This window comes from Orcinus orca, chromosome 1, assembly GCF_937001465.1.
Source record: "Orcinus orca chromosome 1, mOrcOrc1.1, whole genome shotgun sequence".
NCBI lineage: Eukaryota > Metazoa > Chordata > Mammalia > Artiodactyla > Delphinidae > Orcinus > Orcinus orca.
In genome coordinates this window covers 98,217,505-98,241,429 of record NC_064559.1, presented here as the reverse complement: position 1 = coordinate 98,241,429, position 23,925 = coordinate 98,217,505, and the positions used below count along the sequence as shown (strand labels likewise).

General features: G+C 41.7%; 1 protein-coding gene across 1 annotated transcript; it reads right to left on the bottom strand.

Moving 5' to 3' along the window:
- Positions 1-1,140: 1,140 nt before the first annotated feature.
- LOC101271233 (Fc receptor-like protein 1) lies at positions 1,141-22,851 on the bottom strand. The gene is given in 9 exon segments (XM_033414658.2): positions 1,141-1,346; positions 2,548-2,575; positions 4,109-4,387; positions 4,531-4,646; positions 4,648-4,807; positions 16,237-16,426; positions 16,429-16,505; positions 18,784-18,804; positions 22,821-22,851. Coding segments are annotated over 9 exon segments (1,071 nt in total). The 3' UTR covers positions 1,141-1,177.
- Between the last annotated feature and the right edge of the window lie 1,074 nt (positions 22,852-23,925).

Sequence of the window (23,925 nt, the reverse complement as noted above, 5' to 3'; positions counted from 1 at the left end):
CTTAGTTTTTGACACGTTGTTTGGTTAAACACAAAATGATGTATGTATGGTTCAACAGTATTTCAGGATAAAGATTTTCAAATCTATAGAATTTTTAGACTAAGCATGCACTACAGTTTAGCTACGAACCTTCCATATGTCCATTGCTAAAAAAAGTATACGTGAGCCTCTAAAATTAACTTGTACAATGACACTTTACTGTTATAATCAAATATTTTTATCCCTGTGGTGTGAGGAGATAAGGTAGGAGATAGACCATGAGATATCTTGTTTTTCCTAAGTGGCCATAATTTTAAAAATTTGAGCACCTGTCCCCAGAAGAAAGAGAGAAAGAGCATGGAGGAAAGAACAGGGATTCTAACTCACCTTATCCCCAGTATGCATCCCAGGGGGTTCTTCTGTGGAGACAAACATATGTGAGATTCCATTTAAAGTCCTTCATTAAATTAGTGTTAAAGGCTTCTTTCTCTCCTGTCTATTTCCCATGGACTTACTTCCATTAATATTTTCTATCTCACTTTTCTGCCTATCACAAATATGACTCCTTACTGTACAGAGGAAAACTAGTACCTAGGGGGAGTGAGGGTCCGCCAGCCTCTCCTGGCATTTGTACCTCTCAGCATTTCTGTGCCTACCAGGTACGGGATGGGACAACAGCCACAACTAGGCAGCTGTATTGGGGTGCTACAGGGAGTACATAGAGGTACCGTCTCCAATGCTGCCATCTGACTGGGGAGTGAGATATACAAGAGGCCAAGTTAGCATCAGCACTGGCATCTACTCAAGACAGCTTCCAGACCAAAGGCCAATCTTCATATAAGGCACAGCAATGCTCATAGTCAGCTCCAAGAGCAGAAGCAGCAGCACCAAAGAACAGAGCCATGTTGCCATACACAGTCACTGATAATCCTCCCGGTTCCAGGAAAGACAAAAGTCAGAGACAAATTCACTTCCTCATGTCTCACCTGTTGCCGGTTGCTGTTCCTGCTGCACACAGTACACCAAAGAATAAACCTCATCCCCACTTACAACATTCACTGAAAGAGAAAAAAGGAGGCATCGTGACATGACACAGTCCCTTCTTCCTGCCATTTAACTCACTCCATACCTACCACCTATCACAGCCATGAAGATAGATGAGTCATTTATTTGTAGAGGTAGCTGGGACACAGCAGGGTCAGATTTGGTTAATAGACATCACCTTATTGCTTCTTCCCCAGCTTGGTCTGCCTACTTTGGCCCAGGTCATTTGGGAAGCCTCACCATTTTCATAGTTAGGGTGTAGTTGCTCTGGGGCTTGTGAGTTGAGGTAGGTGGATTCTTGGGGTACAGGGCTGGGAAGGCTCCTGCAAACACAGAAACACATGCTATCTATCTGGGATAGCATCCTAGATGTCCCAGACACAACTATCTGGGATTATGAGTAAAACACTGAAGGAGAGAAGCATGTTACAAAGTGTCCTGAATAGAATGCTAATTTATGGGGAAATCAGAAATCAGCACAGCTGTCTGATACAAGCCCTATACTTGCGCTGAGCAGGGCATTGCAGAGTATCCCTGGAGTATATATTCCACAAGTGTACGGTTCTTATTTGACAGCTTACTGTGGTATTGCCCACACCCAGAATAGTGCCATTCACATCATAAGTGCTCGGTAAATATTGAATGAAAAATTATTGATTCACTCCAGATGGAAACCGGTTGCTAAGCAGAACAAGCAGCTTGAGGAAGGGAAAGAAGAAAATGCTCTTGCATGTGCATCACTGAAAAAGTGCTATTCTGATTTGGAAAAAAATATGGTTTTTGTTGGCAAAAATAATAACAGTATAAAATGTATCAACTAAACACTGATATCCCCCGATGGAAGTATTTTAAAAATCTTTTCCTTTTCTAACCAACAAAGACCTATCACATAGCACAGGGAACAATACTCAGTATTTTGTAATAACCTATAAGGGAAAAGAATCTGAAAAAGAATATATAACTAAATCATTGTGCTGTACACCTGAAACTAACATGACATTGTAAATCAACTATACTTCAATAAAATAAAATCAAAAATAAATTTTAAAAAATCTTTTCCTCTTCTAAGGAACTTGATCAACAATTTTTCAGTATGTTTATTACTTATTCTCTGGCCTGCATTATGGAAATGTGTGTATATCTTAACTACTCTAGGATACTTAAAACTCTCAAGATCTCTCCATATTTTCATGCTTTCTAGCACTCAACAAAATGACTTACAGACTCTCAGATACTGGTTGACTGAATAAATGCACGAAACTGGTCAATATAATAGAACTGTCTTATTCTGTAGATTTAGTGAGGGAGACAAATTAGGAAAAATGATGAAAGGATTTAAATTAATTAGTTAATATATAAAAGAAGAGGAATAGCAAATGAAGTTACCAGTGGAAGAACACTGGAGTAGCAGTTTTGCATATGACAAAATATGGAAAAAAGCTCATGAGAGAGAACAATTCAAAAAATTGTTTGAAATAGATTTTTCTACATTAACTGTGCACACAGAGATAGCAGAGGTCTCACCTGAGTGGATCCCTGGCTGAACGACTTCCTGCAAGTCAAACAAATGAACATACATGTCAATGAGGGAACTCTCTTTCTCAGTGCTTTCATACAGCCCCTGTGCAGGGAATGTGCCTTGTTCCAGGATGCCCATTGCAAGATGTCACTGTGTGCTCAGAGGACATCCTGGCAATTATTTGGCCAGATCCTTCATATTGCAGGTGAAGAGATTTAGGTCCAGAATAGTTAAGCGAGCTTCCCAAAGACAGTTAATACCAGAATTGGACTTGAGCCCAAGGCTCTGTACCCACACACCTATAACATTTTTTGGTTTTGGTTTTAGAACCATACGACCTAATCCTATCATGACAGAAGGCACTTCCATAGACACAGTATAGTTGGGGTGACGTCTCCAAAGATGCCCAAAAAGCTTGGAATTTAAGTAAGAATCTCACATTGTCCTCTCTTACCCCATCTCCAACTTGCTCAATGGAGAACAGGAAACCAAGATTAAACATACAAATAAATAGGTAATAATCAATTGTATTAACGTGTGAAGTTATTGGTACTCTGAGGAAGAATAATAGAAGAGAACTGTAAGCTGTGTGGTCAGGTGAAGCCTCTTGGAGAAAATGACATTTAAGCTGAAAAGTGAGAAACACTCAGCAAAAAGCATATGTCTGGATGTGTGGGTAAATATTTCAGGGAGAAGAAAAACCATGTGACAATATTCTAAGGCAAATAAGAATTAGTGCAATGACTTTACCTGGGAGATTGTCAATATAGCTGGAACTGCTAACTGTATTTCTCTTCTAAGTGGTTGATTAGTTATTTTAAGTAGTTACATTTTTGTATAAAAATTAAACCACAGAAGTACAAGGTATCAGTTTAACCTCAATTGATAATATGTGGGGATGAAGGGCTTTACTAAAAACTTTTACTACTTTAAGAGGTGCCATTCCATGTGCTGGGGCAGTGGGGATGGCTATGAGCAGATCTATAGGCAAGGTGGCTAATGGGATATATTCATCCTTATTAGTATATATGTCACAAATCTTGCCTTATCTCAGTGAAAACAAAGGTCACAGTAACAAAATACCAGTCTCTATAAATACAAACCTATTTTTCTCTTGAGCCAGCAGCAAAATAATAGGGCCATAGTGGTGGGACCAGAGATGCCAAGCAGCACCTCTATGACTCCTGAAGTAAGAACTTCTTTTCTGTCCTCCGTAGGCACTGAAGGGAGAGACCTATACATGAGCTGCCAAGGAGAAGGGCTTGGGTTTGGAGAGCAGATATCTTGAGTGTGGGTTGAGGAAAGGTCTGCTCTTCCTGGGGGAGTTGGGGAGTCAGGACTTACTTATGCACCTAGGGACTTGCAGCTTATCACATTGTTGAGAGAAGAGAGGCACCAGTTTTGGTGTCCCCCATGCCCCCTCGGATATATCTCCCAGGACAGGACTACCCATAGAAGCCTCATCTTGGGTAGCACACCACCAGAAACTTTGTGGGGTCAGCAAAACTCTCCCAGAATGCTGAGAAAGAGACATTGACCGAAGTAGTTCCACAGCATGAGCTATACCTATGATATTGAGTGGTACCACCTCACTGCGCTGGGCCACCAGGCCATTGTTGGCCTCACAGTAGTAGTTTCCATAATGTTCTGCAGTCAGAGAGAGGTTGAAAGTCACTCCTCCTCCAGAGGGAGCTGAGCTGCTCCCCAGGGCGACATCCTCATGATAAAACTGGTACAGGATTGGGGGAGAGCCTCTCCAGACCTTGCAGTGAAGCTCCACCACATCCCCCAACACAGCCTGGGCCCCAGGAGCCCTGAGGGTGAGGACAGGGTGAGACACTGGAACTGAGAGAGACAGTAGACTGTCAGAGGGGGCCTCTGTTGATGACAGACTCACAATCCCTTCCCACAGAGGCTCAGCGCCAGTTAACTTCCTCAGAGTGCCCCAGGGGAACAAGCTGGCTGAGCAGAAAGGCAGTGGAACTTACTTCTGACAGTGATGCTCACCAGCTCACTGAGCCTGGGGCCATAGCCATTGTCAGCCGCACAGTAATATTGCTCAGAGTCACTCTCCTTCACCACAGAGATCCCAAACGTCACCGTCAGTCTTCATTTCCAGGTTTAAACCCAGGGCCCCTTCGTACCAGAAGAAGGTGATATCTCCTGTGCCCCCAGTGACCAAGCAGACAAGAACCAGCTTTTCTCCCTCCATCATGTATCCACCTGGAGGTTGTATCTCCAAGCTCACATTACTGATGGGGAGTCCTACATGAACACAAGATGACACAGGAAGGCCCTGAGTAGGGAGGGTTTAAGGGACAGGGTATGTGCGACAGTCCTGAAAGTAAAGGCCTCCGGTGAAGTCAACAGCTTATATTGTTTAAAGGTGGGGCAGGGAGCTAGTGGGCAAAGGGGGTCCTGCTGATTTGGAATTGGCATTGGTTGGGTTGATGGTGGTAAGGTAAGAAAGACACCATAATATTCCCATGGAGGCTACAGTGTCTTCTACCTGCCTAGGACAGTGTGATACCCAGAACCCTGATCTCTCAAACTCCCATTTTTCAAGGCACAATAGTTTAATTTTTACAAGTCTAGGTTACAAATCACACTGCCTGGGTTTGAATGTTGGTTCCAACTCTTCTTGTGCATGCTTGATCAACTTACTTAACTTCTCTAAGACTCAATTTCCCATCTGGAAAATGGAGAAGATAATGACAGTTATCTCCTACAGTTGTGATGCTTCAATTAAACAACATGTGGGTCAGATTGGTTCAAGATGACGGAGTAGAAGGACATACACTCACTCCCTCTTGCAAGAGTACTGGGATCACAACTAACTGCTGAACAATCATTGACAGGAAGACACTGGAACTCACTAAAAAAAATACCCCACATCCAAAGACAAAGGAGAAGCCACAATGAGATGGTAAGAGGGGCGTAATCACAATAAAATCAAATCCCATTAGGCTGGGTGGGTGACTCACAAACTGGAGAACAATTATACCACAGAAGCCCACCCACCAGAGTAAAGGTTCTGAGCTCCACATCAGGCTTCCCAACCTGGGGTTCTGGCAACAGGAGGAGGAATTCCCAGAGAATCAGACTTTCAAGACTAGTGGGATTTGATTGCAGGACTTTGACAAGACTGGGGGGAAAAGAGACTCTACTCTTGGAGGGCACACACAAAGTAGTGTGCTCATCAGGACCTGGGAGAAGGAGCAGTGACCCCATAGAAGACTGAACCAGACCTATATGCTAGTGTTGGAAGGTATCTTGCAGAGGCAGGGGGTGGCTGTGGCTCACTGTGGGGACAAGGACACTGGCAGCAGAAGGTCTGGGAAGTACTCCTTGGCATGAGCCCTACCAGAGTCCACCATTAGCCTCACCAAATAGCCTGTAGCCTCCAGTGCTGGGTTGCCTCAGGCCAAACAACCAATGGGGAGGGAACTCAGCCCCACCAATCATCAGACAAGTGGATTAAAATTTTACTGAGCTCTGCCCACCAGAGCAACACCCAGCTTTACCGACCACCAGTCCCTCCCATCAGGGAGCTTGCACGAACCTCTTAGATAGTCTCATCCAGCAGACAGCAGAAGCAAGAAGAACTACAATCCTACACCTTGTGGACAAAAAACCACATTCACAGAAGACAGACAAAATGAAAAGGCAGAGGGCTATGTACCAGATGAAGGAACAAGGTAAAACCCCAGAAAAACAACTAAATGAAGTGGAGATAAGCAACCTTCCAGAAAAAGAATTCAGAATAATGATAGTGAAGATGATCCAGGACCTTGGAAAAAGAATGGAGGCAAAGAGCAAGAAGATGCAAGAAATGTTTAACAAAGACCTAGAATAATTAAAGAACAAACAAACAGAGATGAACAATACAATAACTGAAATGAAAAACACACTAGAAGGAATCAATAGCAGGATAACTGAGGCAGAAGAACGGATAAATGACCTGGAAGGCAGAATGGTGGAATTCACTGCCACGGAACAGAATAAAGAAAAAGGAATGAAAAGAAATGAAGACAGCCTAAGAGACCTCTCGACAACATTTAATGCACGAAAATTCACATTATAAGGGTCCCAGAAGAAGAAGAGAGAGAGAAAATATTTGAAGAGATTATAGGTGAAAACTCCCCTAACATGGGAAAGGAAATAGCCACCCATGTCCAAGAAGTGCAGAGAGTCCCAGGCAGGATAAACCCAAGGAGAAACATGCTGAGACACATAGTAATCACACTGACAAAAATTAAAGACAAAGAAAAATTATTAAAAGCAACAAGGGAAAAATGACAAATAACATACAAGGGAACTCCCATAAGGTTAACTGCTGATTTCTCAGCAGAAACTCTATAAGCCAGAAGGGAATGGCATGATATATTTAAAGTGATGAAAGGGAAGAACCTACAACCAAGATTACTCATTCAGCAAGGATCTCATTCAGATTTGATGGAGAAATCAAAAACTTTACAGACAAGAAAGACTTAAGAGAATTCAGCACCACCAAACCAGCTCTACAACAAATGCTAAAGGAACTTCTCTAAGTGGGAAACACAAGAGAAGAAAAGGACCTACAAAATCAAACCCAAAACAATTAAGAAAATGGTAATAGGAATATACATGTCGATAATTACCTTAAATGTAAATGGATTAAATGCTCCAACCAAAAGACACAGGCTTGCTGAATGGATACAAAAACAAGACCCATATATATGCTGTCTACAAGAGACCCACTTCAGACCTAGGCACACATACAGACTGAAAGTGAGGGGATGGATAAAGGTATTCCATGCAAATGGAAATCAAAAGAAAGCTGGAGTAGCAATACTCATATCAGATAAAATAGACTTTAAAATAATGTTACAAGAGAAAGGAAGGACACCACATAATGATCAAAGGATCAATCCAAGAAGAAGATATAACAATTATAAATATATATGCACCCAACATAGGAGCACCTCAATACATAAGGCAACTGCTAACAGCTATAAAAGAGGAAATAGACAGTAACACAATAATAGTGGGGGACTTTAATACCTCACTTATACCAGTGGACAGATCATCCAGATGAAAATTAATGAGGAAACACAAGCTTTAAATGACACAATAGACCAGATAGATTTAATTGATATTTATAGGACATTCCACCCCAAAACAGCAGATTACACTTTCTTCTCAAGTGCACGTGGAACATTCTCCAGGATAGTTCACATCTTGGGTCACAAATCAAGCCTCAGTAAATTTAAGAAAATTGAAATCATGTCAAGCATCTTTTCCAACCACAGTACTTTGAGATTAGAAATAAATTACAGGGAAAGAAAACGTAAAAAACACAAACACATGGAGGCTAAACAATATATTACTAAATAACCAAGATCACTGAAGAAATCAAAGAGGAAATAAAAAAATACCTAGAGACAAATGACAACAAAAACAAGATGATCCAAAACCTAGGGGATACAGCAAAAGCAGTTCTAAGAGTGAAGTTTATAGCAGTACAATCCTACCTCAAGAAACAAGAAAAATCTCAAATAAACAATCTAAACTTACACCTAAAGTAACTGGAGAAAGAAGAAGAAACAAAACCCAAAGTTAGTAGAAGGAAAGAAATCATAAAATTTTAAAGATCAGAGCAGAAATAAATGAAATAGAAACAAAGATCAATAAAACTAAAAGCTGTTTTTTGATAAACAAAAGTGATAAAATTTAGCCAATAAGAATTAGATTAGAAATGAAATAATTTCTAATAATCAATGATTAGAAATGAAAAAGAAGTTACAGTGGACACCACAGAAATACAAAGGATCATAAGAGACTACTACAAGCAACTCTATGCCAATAAAATGGACAACCTGGGAGAAATGGACAAATTCTTAGAAAGGTATAACCTTCCAAGACTGAACCAGGAAGAAATAGAAAATATGAACATGCCAATCAAAAGTAATGAAATTGAAACTGTAATTAGGACTTCCGGGAAGATGGCGGAAGAGTAAGACGCGGAGATCACCTTCCTCCCCACAGATACACCAGAAATACATCTACGCGTGGAACAACTCCTACGGAGCACCTACTGAACGCTGGCAGAAGACCTCAGACCTCCCAAAAGGCAAGGAACCCCCCACGTACCTGGTTAGGGCAAAAGAAAAAACTAAACAGAGACAAAAGGATAGGGACGGGTCCTGCACCAGCGGGAGAGAGCTGTGAAGGAGGAAAAGTGTCCACACACTAGGAAGCCCCTTCGCGGGTGGAGACTTCGGGAGGCGGAGTGGGGGAGCTTGGGAGCCGCGGAGGAGAGCACAGCAACAGGGGTGCGGAGGGCAAAGCGGACAGATTCCAGCGCAGAGGATCGGGCCGACCGGAACTCACCAGCCGAGAGGCTTTTCTGCTCGCCCGCCGGGGCGGGCGGGACTGGGAGCTGAGGCTCCGGCTTTTGTCGGAGCGCTGGGAGAGGACTGAGGTTGGCGGCGTGAACACAGCCTGCAGGGCGTTAGTGCACCGCGGCTAGCCGGGAGAGAGTCCGGGGAAAAGTCTGGACCTGCCGAAGAGGCAAGAGACTTTTACGTCCCTCTTTGTTTCCTGGTGCACGAGGAGAGGGGATTAAGAACGCTGCTTGAGAGAGCTCCAGGGACGGGCGCGAGCCGCGGCTAAAAGTGCGGAGCCCAGAGACAGACATGAGACGCTAAGGCCGCTGCTGCCGCCACCAGGAGGCCTGTGTGCGAACACAGGTCACTAGCCACACGCCCTTCCGGGGAGCCTGTGCAGCCCGCCACTGCCAGGGTCCCGGGATCCAGGGACAACTCGCCCGGGAGATCGCACGGCGCGCCTCAGGCTGCAATGTCACGCCGGCCTCTGCCGCTGCAGGCCCACCCCACACTCCGTGACCCTCCCTACCCCCCGGCCTGAGTGAGCCAGAGCCTCCGAATCAGCGGCTCCTTTAACCCCGTCCTGTCTGAGCAAAGAACAGACGCCCTCCGGCGACCTACACGCACAGGCGGGGCCAAATCCAAAGCTGAGCCCCTGGGAGCTGTGAGAACAAAGAAGAGAAAGGGAAATCTCTCCCAGCAGCCTCAGAAGCAGCGGATTAAAGCTCCACAATCAACTTGATATACCCTGCATCTGTGGAATACCTGAATAGTCAACGAATCATCCCAAATTAAGGAGCCCTGTGGATGAAAGGCTCTTGGTGCTGCAGCCAGGAGTCAGTGCTGTGCCTCTGAGGTGGGAGAGCCAACTTCAGGACACTGGTCCACAAGAGGCCTCCCAGCTGCACATAATATCAAACAGCAAAAATCTCTGAGAGATCTCCATCTCAAGGCCAGCACCCAGCTTCACTCAACGACCAGCAAGCTACAGTGCTGGACATCCTATGCCAAACAACTAGCAAGACAGGAACACAACCCCACCCATTAGCAGAGAGGCTGCCCAAAATCATAATAAGTCTACAGACACCCCAAAACACACCACCAGACGTGGACCTGCCCACCAGAAAGACAAGATCCAGCCTCATCCACCAGAACACAGGCACTAGTACCCTCCACCAGGAAGCCGACACAACCCACTGAACCAACCTTAGCCACTGGGGACAGACACAAAAAACAACAGGAACTACGAACCTTCAGCCTGCAAAAAAGGAGACCACAAACACAGTAAGATAAGCAAAATGAAAAGACAGAAAAACACACAGCAGATGAAGGAGCAAGATAAAAACCCACAAGACCTAACAAATGAAGAGGAAATAGGCAGTCTACTGGAAAAAGAATTCAGAATAATGATAGTAAGGTTGATCCGAAATCTTGGAGATAGAATGGACAATAGAATGGACAAAATGCAAGAATCAGTTAACAAGGACCTAGAAGAACTAAAGATGAAACAGGCAACGATGAACAACACAATAAATGAAATTAAAAGTACTCTAGATGGGATCAATAGCAGAATAACTAAGGCAGAAGAACGGATAAGTGACCTGGAAGATAAAATAGTGGAAATAACTACTGCAGAGCAGAAAAAGAAAAAAGAATGAAAAGAACTGAGGACAGTCTCAGAGACCTCTGGGACAACATTAAACGCACCAACATTCGAATTATAGGGGTTCCAGAAGAAGAAGAGAAAAAGAAAGGGACTGAGAAAATATTTGAAGAGATTATAGTTGAAAACTTCCCTAATATGGGAAAGGAAATAGTTAATCAAGTCCAGGAAGCACAGAGAGTCCCATACAGGATAAATCCAAGGAGAAATACGCCAAGACACATATTAATCAAACTGTCAAAAATTAAATACAAAGAAAACATATTAAAAGCAGCAAGGGAAAAACAACAAATAACACACAAGGGAATCCCCATAAGGTTAACAGCTGATCTTTCAGCAGAAACTCTGCAAGCCAGAAGGGAGTGGCAGGACATATTGAAAGTGTTGAAGGAGAAAAACCTGCAACCAAGATTACTCTACCCAGCAAGGATCTCATTCAGATTTGATGGAGAAATTAAAACCTTTACAGACAAGCAAAAGCTGAGAGAGTTCAGCACCACCAAACCAGCTCTACAACAACTGCTAAAGGAACTTCTCTAGGCAAGAAACACAAAAGAAGGAAAAGACCTACAATAACAAACCCCAAACAATTAAGAAAATGGGAATGGGAACACACACATCGATAATTACCTTAAATGTAAATGGACTAAATGCTCCCACCAAAAGACACAGATTGGCTGAATGGATACAAAAACAAGACCCATATATTTGCTGTCTACAAGAGACCCACTTCAGACCTAGAGACACATACAGACTGAAAGTAAGGGGATGGAAAAAGGTATTTCATGCAAATGGAAACCAAAAGAAAGCTGGAGTAGCAATTCTCATATAAGTTATATATATATATATATATATATATATATATATGTAGTTTGCTTGAGTGCAGTGTTTTTTGTTTTCTGTACTGAATTCATTAGCATGGGTCAGTATAAAATTTAGCATAGGTCAATATGTAATTTGTAAACTAATAAGGTCTTAAAAGTGAGGAATTAAGTCTTTTAAATTTAATTATTTATTGTAAAGAGCAGAATAGCATACATAAACAGGTGCCTAAGGAAAACTTGTATTCTAATATGGAACTCTCATGAACACCTTTTTTTTTTTTCTTCTAACGGTATGATAGTAGGCCATTTGATTATTTTTATGGCTTTAACTTTACAACAATGAAATATTCGTAAATTTTAAAAAGTATTTTTCTTTATTTGATGCGGGTGGGATACTGGAGAAATGAAAGGTCAAACATCTATTGAGGAATCCATACTTGTCTATATATTGTGTACTTTTATTTCAAGAACTGATTTAAAATTCCTAAAAGGATGCTATAATAAGTTATTATGCCATTTTACAGACTGAATTAAGTGAATTTCAGGGAGGTATGAAACTTGCCTAAGGCTATCCAGCTACCAAGCGGTAGAAGTGAGAATTAAATCCAGGTATACCTATAAAAAAAAATAAAAAAAATAAAAAAGAAGGCGAGGGCAGCACCAGGGTATGGGGTTGTTAGTTTTATAGGGGTGAGTAATTTCATACGCTGATGAGTGGGAGGAGTATTCCAGCTATTTTGGGGAAGGGGTGGGGATTTCTAGGAATTGAGCCACTGCCCACTTTTTGACCTTTATGGTCATCCTTGGAACTGTCGTGGCACCTGTGGGTGTGTCGCTTAGCTTGCTGATGTGTTACAATGAGTGTATACTGAGGCTCAAGGTCTAGTGGAAGTAGACTCGTCCGCCATCTTGGACCTATTTTGTTCTAATCAGTTTATGTTGTGTCCTCGGGCTATGTAATTCTTTTAAAGGTTGTGCCCTGCCCCCTTTCCTCCTGTTTCATATTGAATATATAATATTTACCAGAGTATGTTTTAATAATTAATACATGATATATTGTATAATTAATTTATATATCATATATATAATGATATCTATAGGTATTTGTTCTAATAAGTCATTAAAAATAAATGAATATTCTTTTTTAAAAAAAAAATTTAAAAAAATAAAAAAATAAAAAAATAAAAAATAAATAAAAAAAAATAAAAAAAGAAATGCTCAGGACAATGTATCACAGCATGTTGCTTTAGCTACAATGTTTGCCCATAATGTACACTGGTTAAAAGGATTCCGCAGCCATAAAGAGAAACGAAATTGAGTTATTTGTAGTGAGGTGGATGGACCTAGAGTCTGTCAGATAGAGTGGAGTAAGTCAGAAAGAGTAAAACAAATACCATATGCTAACATGTATATATGGAATCTAAAAAAAAACAAAAAACTGGTTCTGATGAACCTAGGGGCAGGATAGGAATAAAGATGCAGACGTAGAGAATGGACTTGAGGACACGGGGAGGGGGAAGGGTAAGCTGGGACGAAGTGAGAGAGTGGCATAGACTTATATATACACTACCAAAATAGATAGCTAGTGGGAAGCAGCCGCATAGCACAGGGAGATCAGCTCCGTGCTTTGTGACCACCTAGAGGGGTGGGATAGGGAGGGTGGGAGGGAGACGTAAGAGGGAGGGGATATGGGGACATATGTATACGTATAGCTGACTCACTTTGTTATACAGCAGAAACTAACACAACATTGTAAAGCAATTATACCTCAATAAAGATGTTTAAAATAAATAAATAGATGTTAAAAAAAAAAAAAAAAGAAACTGTAATTAAAAATCTTCCAACAAACAAAAGTCCAGGACCAGATGGCTTCACAGGTGAATTTTATCAAGCATTTAGAGAAGAGCTAATACTCACATTTCTCAAACTCTTACCAAAAAATTGCAGAGCAAGGAACACTCCCAAATTCATTCTACAAGGCCACCCTGACCCTGATACCAAAACCAAAGATACTACCAAAAAAGAAAATTACAGACCAATATCACTAATGAATATAGATGCAAAAATGCTCAACAAAATACAAGCAAACAGAATCCAACAACACATTAAAAGGATCATACACCATGATCAAGTGGGACTTTTCCCAGAGATGCAAGGATTCTTCAATATATGCAAATCATTCAGTGTGACACACCATATTAACAAATTGAAGGAGACAATCCATATGATCATCTCAATGGATGAAGAAAAAGCTTTTGACAAAATTCAACACCTATATATGATAAAAGCTCTCCAGAAAGTGGGCATACAGGGGACCTACCTCAACATAATAAAAGGCATATACGACAAACCCACAACAAACATCATTCTCAACAGTGAAAAACTGAAAGCATTTCCTCTAAGATCAGGAACAAGACAAGGATGTCCACTCTCACCACTATTATTCAACGGCAATCAGAGAAGCAAAAGAAATAAAAGGAATACAAATTGGAAAAGAAGATGTAAAACTGTCACTGTTTGCAGATGACATGATACTATACATAGAGACTCCTAAAGATGCCACCAGAATACTACTAGAGCTAATGAATGAATTTGGTAAAGTTGCAGGATACAAAATTAATGCACAGAAATCTCTTGCATTCCTATACGCTAACAATGAAAGACCAGAAAGAAAAATTAAGGAAACAATCCCATTCACCATTGCAACAAAAAGAATAGAATACCTAGGAATAAACCTATCCAAGGAGGTAAAAACCCTGTACTCAGAAAACTATAAGACACTGATGAAAGAAATCAAAGATGACACAAACAGATGGAGAGGTATACCACATTCTTGTATTGGAAGAATCAATATTGTGAAAATGACTATACTACCCAAAGCAATCTACAGATTCAATGCAATCCCTATCAAATTACCAATGGCATTTTTTACAGAACTAGAAAAAATATCTTAAAATTTGTAACACCATACACAAAAATAAACTTAAAAGGATTAAAGACCTTAATATAAGACCAGAGACTAAAACTCTTAGAGGAAAACATAAGAAAAACACTCTTTGACATAAATCACAGCAAGATCTTTTTTGACCCACCTCCTAGAGTAATGGAAATAAAAACAAAAATAAACAAATGGCACCTAATGAAACTTAAAAGCTTTTGCACAGCAAAGGAAACTGTAAACAAGACAAAAAGACAACCCTCAGAATGGGAGAAAATATTTGCAAATGAATCGATGGAAGAGGATTAATCTCCAAAATATATAAACAGCTCACACAGCTCAATTTTAAAAAACAACCAACCTAATCAAAAAAATGGGCAGAAGACCTAAGTAGACATTTCTCCAAAGAAGGCATGGCTAAGAGGGAAAATCTGCTCAACATCACTAATTATTAGAGAAATGCAAATCAAAACTACAATGAGGTATCACCTCACACTGGTTAGAATGGGCATCATCAGAAAATCTACAGACAACAAATGCTGGAAAGGGTGTGGAGAAAAGGGAACCCTCTTGCACTGTTGGTGGGAATGTAAATTGCTACAGCCACTATGCAGAACACTATGGAGGTTCCTTAAAAAACTAAAAATAGAATTACCATATGACCCAGCAATCTCACTACTGGGCATATACCCAGAGAAAACCATAATTCAAAAAGACACATGCACCCCTATATTCATTGCAGCACTATTTACAATAGCCAGGTCATGGAAACAACCTAAATGCCCATTCACAGACTAGTAGATAAAGAAGATGTGGTACATATATACAGTGGAATAAAAAGGAACGAAATTGGTTCACTTGTAGAGACATGGATGGACCTAGAGAGTATCATACAGAGTGAAACAAGTCAGAAAGAGAAAAACAAATATCGTATATTAATGCATATATGTGGAACCTAGAAAAATGGTAGAGATGAACCAGTTTTCTAGGCAGAAATTGAGACACAGATGTACAGAACAAACTTATGGACACCAAGGGGGGAAAGCGGTGGGCAGTGTGGGTGGGTGGGATGAACTGGGAGATTGGGATTGACATGTATACACTGATGTGTATAAAATAGATAACTAATAAGAACCTGCTGTATAAAAAATAAAATTAAATTAAATTAAAAAAAAAAAAGTAAAAACAACATGTGTGAATCACTAGAACAGGGCCTATGGCATATGAACTGTCCAGAGGATTTTTGTAGTGGTCTAGGTTCATGGAATTGAGTTTTGAGGAAGTCTGGGAAAGCCCAGCTTTCAGAATGTATTAGCAATTGCTTTATGGTATCATGGCTACATCTTTGTCTGAGAGTGGGAGAGGATGTCAGAAACGTCAACCATGTTATATGGAATAACACGGTTCAGAATCACAAAACACCCTCATTCCTTTTTATCTGTCAAAATCAGACCTCAGCTTCTCTTCCATAAACCCTTCCCCCATAGCCTTTTCCTCAAGGCCTCCTCTTACTGCCTCAGTCAGATTTCTCCCTTCTTTGTAGTTTCTATTAATAGTCGACCTTTATGACACCACCACACATTTCACCCTAGTTGTTTAGGATGCCAGTTAGGCATCAGCTTCTCATAGTCAGGGACAATATATTATGCAGCTATTTCCTCCACACCCTCCAGCACAGTGATGACACATGGTAAGGGCTTCCTAAAAATTCTTTTGTTTGCTTGAATGCGAATAGCAAGGATAAGGGAAGACCCCTTAAGAACTCTGATAAAAAGAAGCTCAGGTACATGTCTCAAACAGCATCCATGCATGCAGGAGCAGAACACAACAGTCAGGGAAGACCAGCTTCGTACCTCTGCCCTTCTCAGCCCACCCCAGCAGAGGCCCTCACCGGAACTCACCGTGTACTTGGATCTGGACTCTGCAGCTCCTTTTGACTCCGAGTGGTGTTGCCTTTGCTTGACACCAGTAGGACCCTGAGTCTTCCCTCCACACAGCAGGAATCCAGAGCTCTGGGATGCTGTCCCAGTCCAGCCCTAGGGGTCTGCCAGCTTTGTAGAAGTGGAACTGGAGCTGAACATCTAACTTCTGTGGAGGGGCTGGGTCTCAAAGGCCAGGGTCATTGAATTCCCCTCTATGGGCCGAGAGGGGCTGAGTATCAGGAAGAGCTCTAGAGGGAAGAGTTAAACACATATTCTAGGGCAATGGGGTTCAGAGATCCTGATACGTGGCACTTTGTGTTCTCAGCATTTGCTCTCAGCAAGCCTCAAAGGTCCAGCTCATTGGACATGCAGACCACTTCTCACATTACCACCCTGCCTCGACATGGCACATGGGCTTTCAACTGCTCACCCCCAGCACCTCCTGCCCCTGTGCAGCATCACTTCCTTCTACAAGGCAACCCTTACCTTTGACTTGGTTAATACTCTTTGAAGTTTCTATCCATGGACTGAAAACACTTTTGGAGACAATGCAGGGATACTGATGACTGTCACTAGAGTTGGCATTGGAGATGGTGAAGCTTGAAGTTTTAGGAAAATATGTTTCATTCATCCTTGTTATAAGCCATATTGGTCATTTTCTTCTGTTCCCATTGCCCTGATGTCTCAGACCCACGCTATCTCTTTCAGAGATAGAATATGAGACATGGAGAATCAGTCTGGGAAATACTCAGAGGAACTCTATTTGTTCCGTACTGTTTCTCTCCTGCCCCTTTTATTGCTATTCCTAATGGAAGGAAGAGGCATGCATTTGCCTAGAAATACCCTGCATCCATACATCCACATGGCCCAGATCCCTTGATCTGGGACCTCTATACAAACCCCTATAGGAAGCATGTATCCCTTTTTGGCCATAGGGGTTCTTTTCCGGATGAATTAAAGATGAGTAAAGTTGTGTTCTGCTTTCATCTCATCTCCTTATCTTTCCCAGTTGCAGCAGCCCATGAAACATCGAAAGTCCTGACTGCGTTTGCTCTCAGGACATTTGCTTATCCAACCCTCAGAGCCTCTGTTCTTTCGGAAGTTTTAAGAGTATTCCTAAGAAAAGCCTCTTTGTCTCCTCATCAGATGAAAATGCTAAGTGTTCTAGATCACTGAGGGGTGATTCCTAGTCCAGTATCTATAATCTCCAAGCCTTCCAACTGGAATGCTTTACCCTAGGACTTTAAAAAATTCAGTTCAACTGTGGTACCAAAATGTTTGCCCTGTGCTGAGGCCTGGAATACCCTGTGCATTAATCACTTTCTCTCCTTGGAAAACGGTAGTCCCCAGAGGACTGAGAAGCAGCACCGCTTTGGGTGCATAGCAGAAAAAGTGAATAAAAGAGGCATCTAGGCACCTGTAACCCACTCTTTTGAATGGGTCTGGGGTGGAGATGGAATAGGACACTGGACAGGGCAGTTTGCATGGGTCCAGAGCTCAGTCTTGCATCTTGGAGCTTGTTTCAGAAAATTCTCAGGCATAGAGACTACCTGGCAAATTCCTGGTGGCAGAAGCTTTGTTTCTTCATCCTGGATGTGGCTTTGGACTTTTGCTTAGGCTATGACTGGTCAGGCACATTTACAGAGTAAAAGCAGAGCCAAGCACAAGGTATCATGGAATTCACATAAGGCATGAGTTAGACTTGGACAAACATCAGGTGAGGAAACCAGAAGCCTGAGTTAGTTCTGAGTATCTCTTGTCATAGGAATTCCAAACCCTGTGTTCCTAGTTGCACATGCAGCCTGTGTTGAAGTAGCAGGATAATCTCTTTTAACCCTGTGCTTATTATTTTAAGCACAAGACAGCAGTCCTCATATATATTAGATTTAAACATACTTCAGTGGAAGATTTCTTCTGGGGGAAAATTTCCTCCTCTCCTCATCCGGTACAAGTAAGACTGAATCAGGAGCAAACTAATGAAGTAAGTTTGCATAAACCAGAATCTAAGAGAGAAAACGCACTGGGGTAACAGTTGTGGCTGCAGAGCAAGGCCGAAAACAGGAAGAAGGCAGCAGTCTACAGTTTGTACTTGGCCCACGCATTGACTGTAATGTTGTTCTCCGTGGAGACGTGACTTTGGCATTTTTTCCAACACTTCTGGTGGAGTACCCAGCTGGGACTACACAGGGGTCTTGGAGCCCTTCTGCCAGAGGGCAGAGATTTTTCTATAACATCAACCTTCAGCACCCCCTGACTTCCTTGTGCAAATAGCATTACCCTCCCTAAGCTGGGACGTCCCAGAAAAAAAAAGATTGTGGTCTTGAGAAGGCCAGAGCAAGACCTGCTCCATCAGCTGAGCATGTACATGTCACGTGCAGAGACTGCTGTGAACACAAGCACCCTGGGCCCAAGGGGGCTGCTGTCATCTGTACACTGGATATCAAACAGCTATCCACAGGCCTCCTGCACTGGCTCAAGTGACAAGATACCTGCAGACCTTGAAGAAGAAAAGGAAGTGCAACTCACCAGTTGCTTCACAGAGTGGAGCTGGGAGAGAATTTAGCAGAGATCAGTACAGGGCAGCAAATCCCAAACATACCCAAAGTTTAACTCCCACGAAGGCTTTCCCAACAACGCACCGTCCTTCTTTTGTGCCCTTCCTCTCTTTTTTCTCTCTTTCCCTCTCTTTTTCTCTTTTCCCCTCCTATCTTCTTATTTTCTCCCCCTTCCCTACCCTGCTTCCTTCCTCCTTGCTCTCTGTTCCTTTCCCCACATTCCACATCAATCACCTGCCTACAAAATGACACAGAGTTCTGTTTTATGATTGTAATTTCCAATAACTTCTTTCACTGTGGTTATGAGATGGTGCCTTTGTTGTATAACTACTTAGCCGCTCCCTTCCTCAAGCCCATCATCCTCATTCCCTCTCTCAAAAGTCTGATGATCCAGCTCTAGACTTGCTGACTCATGGTAACAGCAGTCAGGCAAGGAGAGTGGACAGGCTTATGCTCAAGACATGATGCCCCTTTATTTAACAACTTCAAGGCAGAGGAGGCTTAGGTCCAGAGAAGGACTTCAGATTTCTCCAAAGATTCTCTCTTATCCCAAGGATTTGACCATAATATTATGGCATAATGGTCAAGAACAGAAAATCCTGGGGAAAACGCAGCCTTTGTAGCCAGATGACATAGACTTGAATCCTGGCTCTTCCTCTTACAAGCTGTGTGACTCAGGGAAAAATGCTTTACCTCTCTGTGCTTTAGTTTTCTGTAAAATGGAGATAATAATAGACCTACCTCACATAGTTTTGTGAAGATTAAATGAATTGATATCCACAAAATGCTTAGAAGAATGCCTGAAATTTATCTAGCATTTAATAAATATTATCTCACTATTATTATCTATTTTAGGTCAGTTCAGTCTGAGATGCCTACTGTTTATATTAAATGTTTATTTGAATAATCAGTTCCTCAGGAAGGAGAAGGGAATCAATGAGGGTTAGCATGAAAATCACATTTTATTTTTGCATCCATACCACAAATAATTTTGAGTGCCTACTATATGCCAGGCATTGTACATCACACTTAGTTTGCAGGAATGAACATGAATGACAATCTTTTCTGTCAAGGAATTTACATTATAGTGGGAGAGAGCCAATCAAAAAAATATATATGTAACATGAGTTTAGAGAATGGTCAGTGCTCTAAGAAAAATACAGTAGAAAAATAAGTTACAGAATATCTTGGGATGGTCTTGACTATTTAGATATATGTCAATTGAGTAGAAACATGAATGAAATTAGAGAACAGGCCTTCTGAATATTTGGGAAATAACATTCCTGGCAGAGAAACAGCAAATGCAAAGACCTTGAGAAGGAATGAGCTTGTCCAAGGAAGAATGAGAAGGCAGGTACACTGGGAACTGACTAGGTGAGGGGAACAGTGGTTGATACTGGTATGTGAGAAGTAAGCAGGGGCCAGTCACAGAAGGCTTTGTGGGCTTGGTAATAGCTTTGGATTTTGTTCATGATGTAATGGAGAGCGATGGACAGTTCTGACTTAATTTGCATTTGTAGAATCATTCTTCCACTGTAGAAAGGACAGACATGCAAGAGTAGCAGGGAGAACATTAGTGGGAGTTTAGTCTGGAAGAGTGAGGATGGTGGGTCAGGCTAGGCAGTATTGGTGCTGTGAAGGGGACAGATCTCAGTATATTCAGAAGTAGAATCAATAGGAATTACTTATGGATTGGATATAAAGTGTCAAAGACAGAGAGGAATTAAATATAACTCCTAGATTTTTGGCCATAGCAACCAGAAGAATGCTGGTGACGTTTACAAAAATGGAGAAGTGGTGGGGAGAAATAGGTTAAGTCCTATGGTGATGGTGATTCATGTGGAAGATCAAAGGATCTGTTAGGACATATTGAGTTTAAAATGCATATTAGACAGTTGAATGGCAGTTGAATATATGAAAGGTGTTCAAAGGTGGGATCGAAGTTGGATAAATAAGCTTGATTTTAAGCTGTTTAAACTTAAAGTGACTAAAGTGTATAACTTAGGGAATGAGTATGGATGGAGAAGAGAAGTCTACGTACCAATCTTGAGAAACTCAAACATTTCAAGGTCAGTAAAGCAGCAGGTATTAAGTTAGAAAGAATACCAGCAGAATACAGTATTTAGAAGCCAAGTGGAAAAGTATTTCCAGGAGAGGGAATGATCAACTTACGTCAAATACCCCTGAGATGCTGAATAAAATGAGAAATAAAAATTGAATCCTGGGTGAGGCAACCTAGAGGTGGTTGATGATATTAACAAGAGCAGTTTCAGTGGAGTGGTGAGGACAAAGATTGATTGAAGTGGATTCAATAAAGGATTAGGAAGAACAATAAGGACCTAAAACAGTTTAGCAGTTTCCAGGGGTTAGGAATGAGGGAGGAGTTGACTCTAAAGGGATTGAGGGCATGAAGGAATTTTTGAAGTGATGGAAATCTGTATTTTGATCGTGGTGGTAGTCATATGACGCTAAATCTTTGTCAAAAATCATAGACATTGCATCAAAAAAGTGTATCTTACTGTAATGTAAATTAAAAATGAATTTTAAAAAGAAAGGATGGGAGGAGATCAAGTAAAGATAATGACTCACTGAAAACTATAAAAGGATGTGCAGAATGGTGAAGCAAACGGAGGTCACATTTCTATTATTTTAAGATAGAAGATATTATGGCATATTTGTATACTTATAGGAATAATCCAGGATGGAGAAATATTTTGATGATGGAGCAAGGGAGTCTGGGACCCAGTGCACAAGTGGAGAGTCCTGTCTTCAATTCGGATGAGGGAAAATATATCCATAATAGGGAGAGAAAAGGCAGAGTATGTAAATGCAGAGGTGGACAGGTTGATAAATACAGCCGTATAAAGATGAGGAAATTTCTTTCGATTGCTTTTATTTTTCTCACGTTATAAACTAAGAGTAAGAAGAGAAAAGTTTGAGGAGAAAGGAGTGGGTATGAGGAAGTGGTCATCAAGAATGGAAGAGCAGGGCTTCCCTGGTGGCGCAGTGGTTGGGAGTCCGCCTACCGATGCAGGGGACACGGGTTCGTGCCCCGGTCCGGGAAGATCCCACATGCCGCGGAGCGGCTGGGCCCGTGAGCCATGGCCACTGAGCCTGCGCGTCCGGAGCCTGTGCTCCGCAACGGGAGAGGCCACAGCAGTGAGAGGCCCGCGTACCGCTAAAAAAAAAAAAAAGAATGGAAGAGCATTGACTCTGAAAGAATAGGAGGATTGCACGGCACCCGAGATTGGTGGTCCTACATTTAAAGAAAGATACGTCAGCAGGATTGTACCTTTTGCTTAGAGTCACATTCAGCTGCTTAGGCACAGGTGTGAAGCATGCAGAAAAGTGTGTTAGTCAGGAAAGTGCTATGGGGAAAAGGGATGAAGGTATATCCAAGGGGAGTATTGTGATAAACTACAGAATCTAAGTACTGTGAGAAGTGAGGACATGGAGTGTAGTAATTTGACAGTGGAAACCTAAGCCTGGGGAGGGGAAGGCATGTTGAATATGGAGCATTAGAGAAAGTGAGCTGGAAATACAATGTAGTCGGGTAGGGAGGTGGATGCTGAAGTCAAATATTTTGGAAGTGGGACCGTCGTTGGTAATGATAAGTTCTAGGGTTTGATGGTAGAAATGGGGAAGTCAAGGAAAGATATAGGAAAATCATGTTGATTATAAGAAGGGCAAGGAACTGAGAGGCCAATTTGTTGTTTGAATTATCTTTGTGGCTATCGAAGCCACCAAGAACAAAGTCAGAATCAAAAGTGGAAAGAAAGAGAACACTTCCCATGAGATAAAAACTAAAAGGATAGTTTTCTTCCAAAATCTGGCTTTCCAGTGTCTATGACTTTCTGCCCAACTCTAAGCCCTCAGTGGGAAGTAAAGATCTGAGCATGCCTGACCATTGCCTGGCAGAAACTTAGTCCTGAGAAGTTCCAATGCTCTTCAGGAAGCCGGGCGCCAGGGAATGGAATCCCATACCCTTTCCTGAGTTGTCCTACTCACCACAGATCAACAGCAAGCGCCTCAGCAGCATGAGGACCGGGTCAGGGGACTGGAACTGGAGGTGCTCTCTCATCGAAAAAAGAATTCACCTTAGAATCAGGAGGCAGTGGCTTGTCAGAGGTTTGAGGAAGTCGGGATCAGAAGTCACACAATTGAAAGCACACATTTACAGAGATAGAAGAAGGAACAAGAGCCTTCTGATGGCCAATCTCTATTTCCTCAGCTCTGGAGGCCAAGGAAATTAAATATAATCCTGTTTATAGTTTGGTTCTATTTCCAAAATGTGAAGATAATGCATATTAGTATATCAGCTCCTTCTTCAAGAACACAGGTAGCTCAAAGGAAGTTTCCCAAAGGCAGTTTCTGACTTTGATGAACATCTCATCAGGCAGTGGTTCTGCTGAAATTCAGACGGCATGTCTGTCATCTTTGATAAAGATGTCTCCTCGACCATATCTAATCAGCACATCCTTTTGTCTCACAGCAGTCTCTATCGTCACGCTATGTACAAGAGTCAGTAAGGCGGGGACCGATGGGCTGTCACCCAGGTTATGTGTAATGTCTGACAGTTGTTACACAGGATGATTTTCAGGGTCAAGCTATCCATAAAATACTAGCTTGAATATTTAAACGTTCACAGTGTACCAATAAGTGAGCATGAAACAGCTGAAAAATAAAATCATGGGAAATTACAACCTAGGCAACATTTATAAGTGAAATACAGGAAACAGGCATATGCAAATTATCTTCTGGGCATTTGGGGTCAGTTCACCATTATCACTAACCCTGGCGCTTGCAATATTGTTCCCCCCCTCACCCGAAATCAGGATATTTATAATCTCTTCCATTTCTTCCTTGAGCACCTGTGGCTACCAGTTCTCCACACTTGAAGCCTGTATTTAATTCTGATTGTGGATTAGAGGGGAATAAGACATCTTAATTTTCAACATTTCTTGAATCTTTGAGTATCTAGGCATAAGAATGTGTAGAAGCTAAGATATTAAGGACCTGGGAAGAGGCTATTCAGTAATGACTTCCAAGTCCAGGTATCCAGTCCGAAGAGGAAGACTGAGAAAAGAAACAAACGGTCTTGTAATAACCTAAA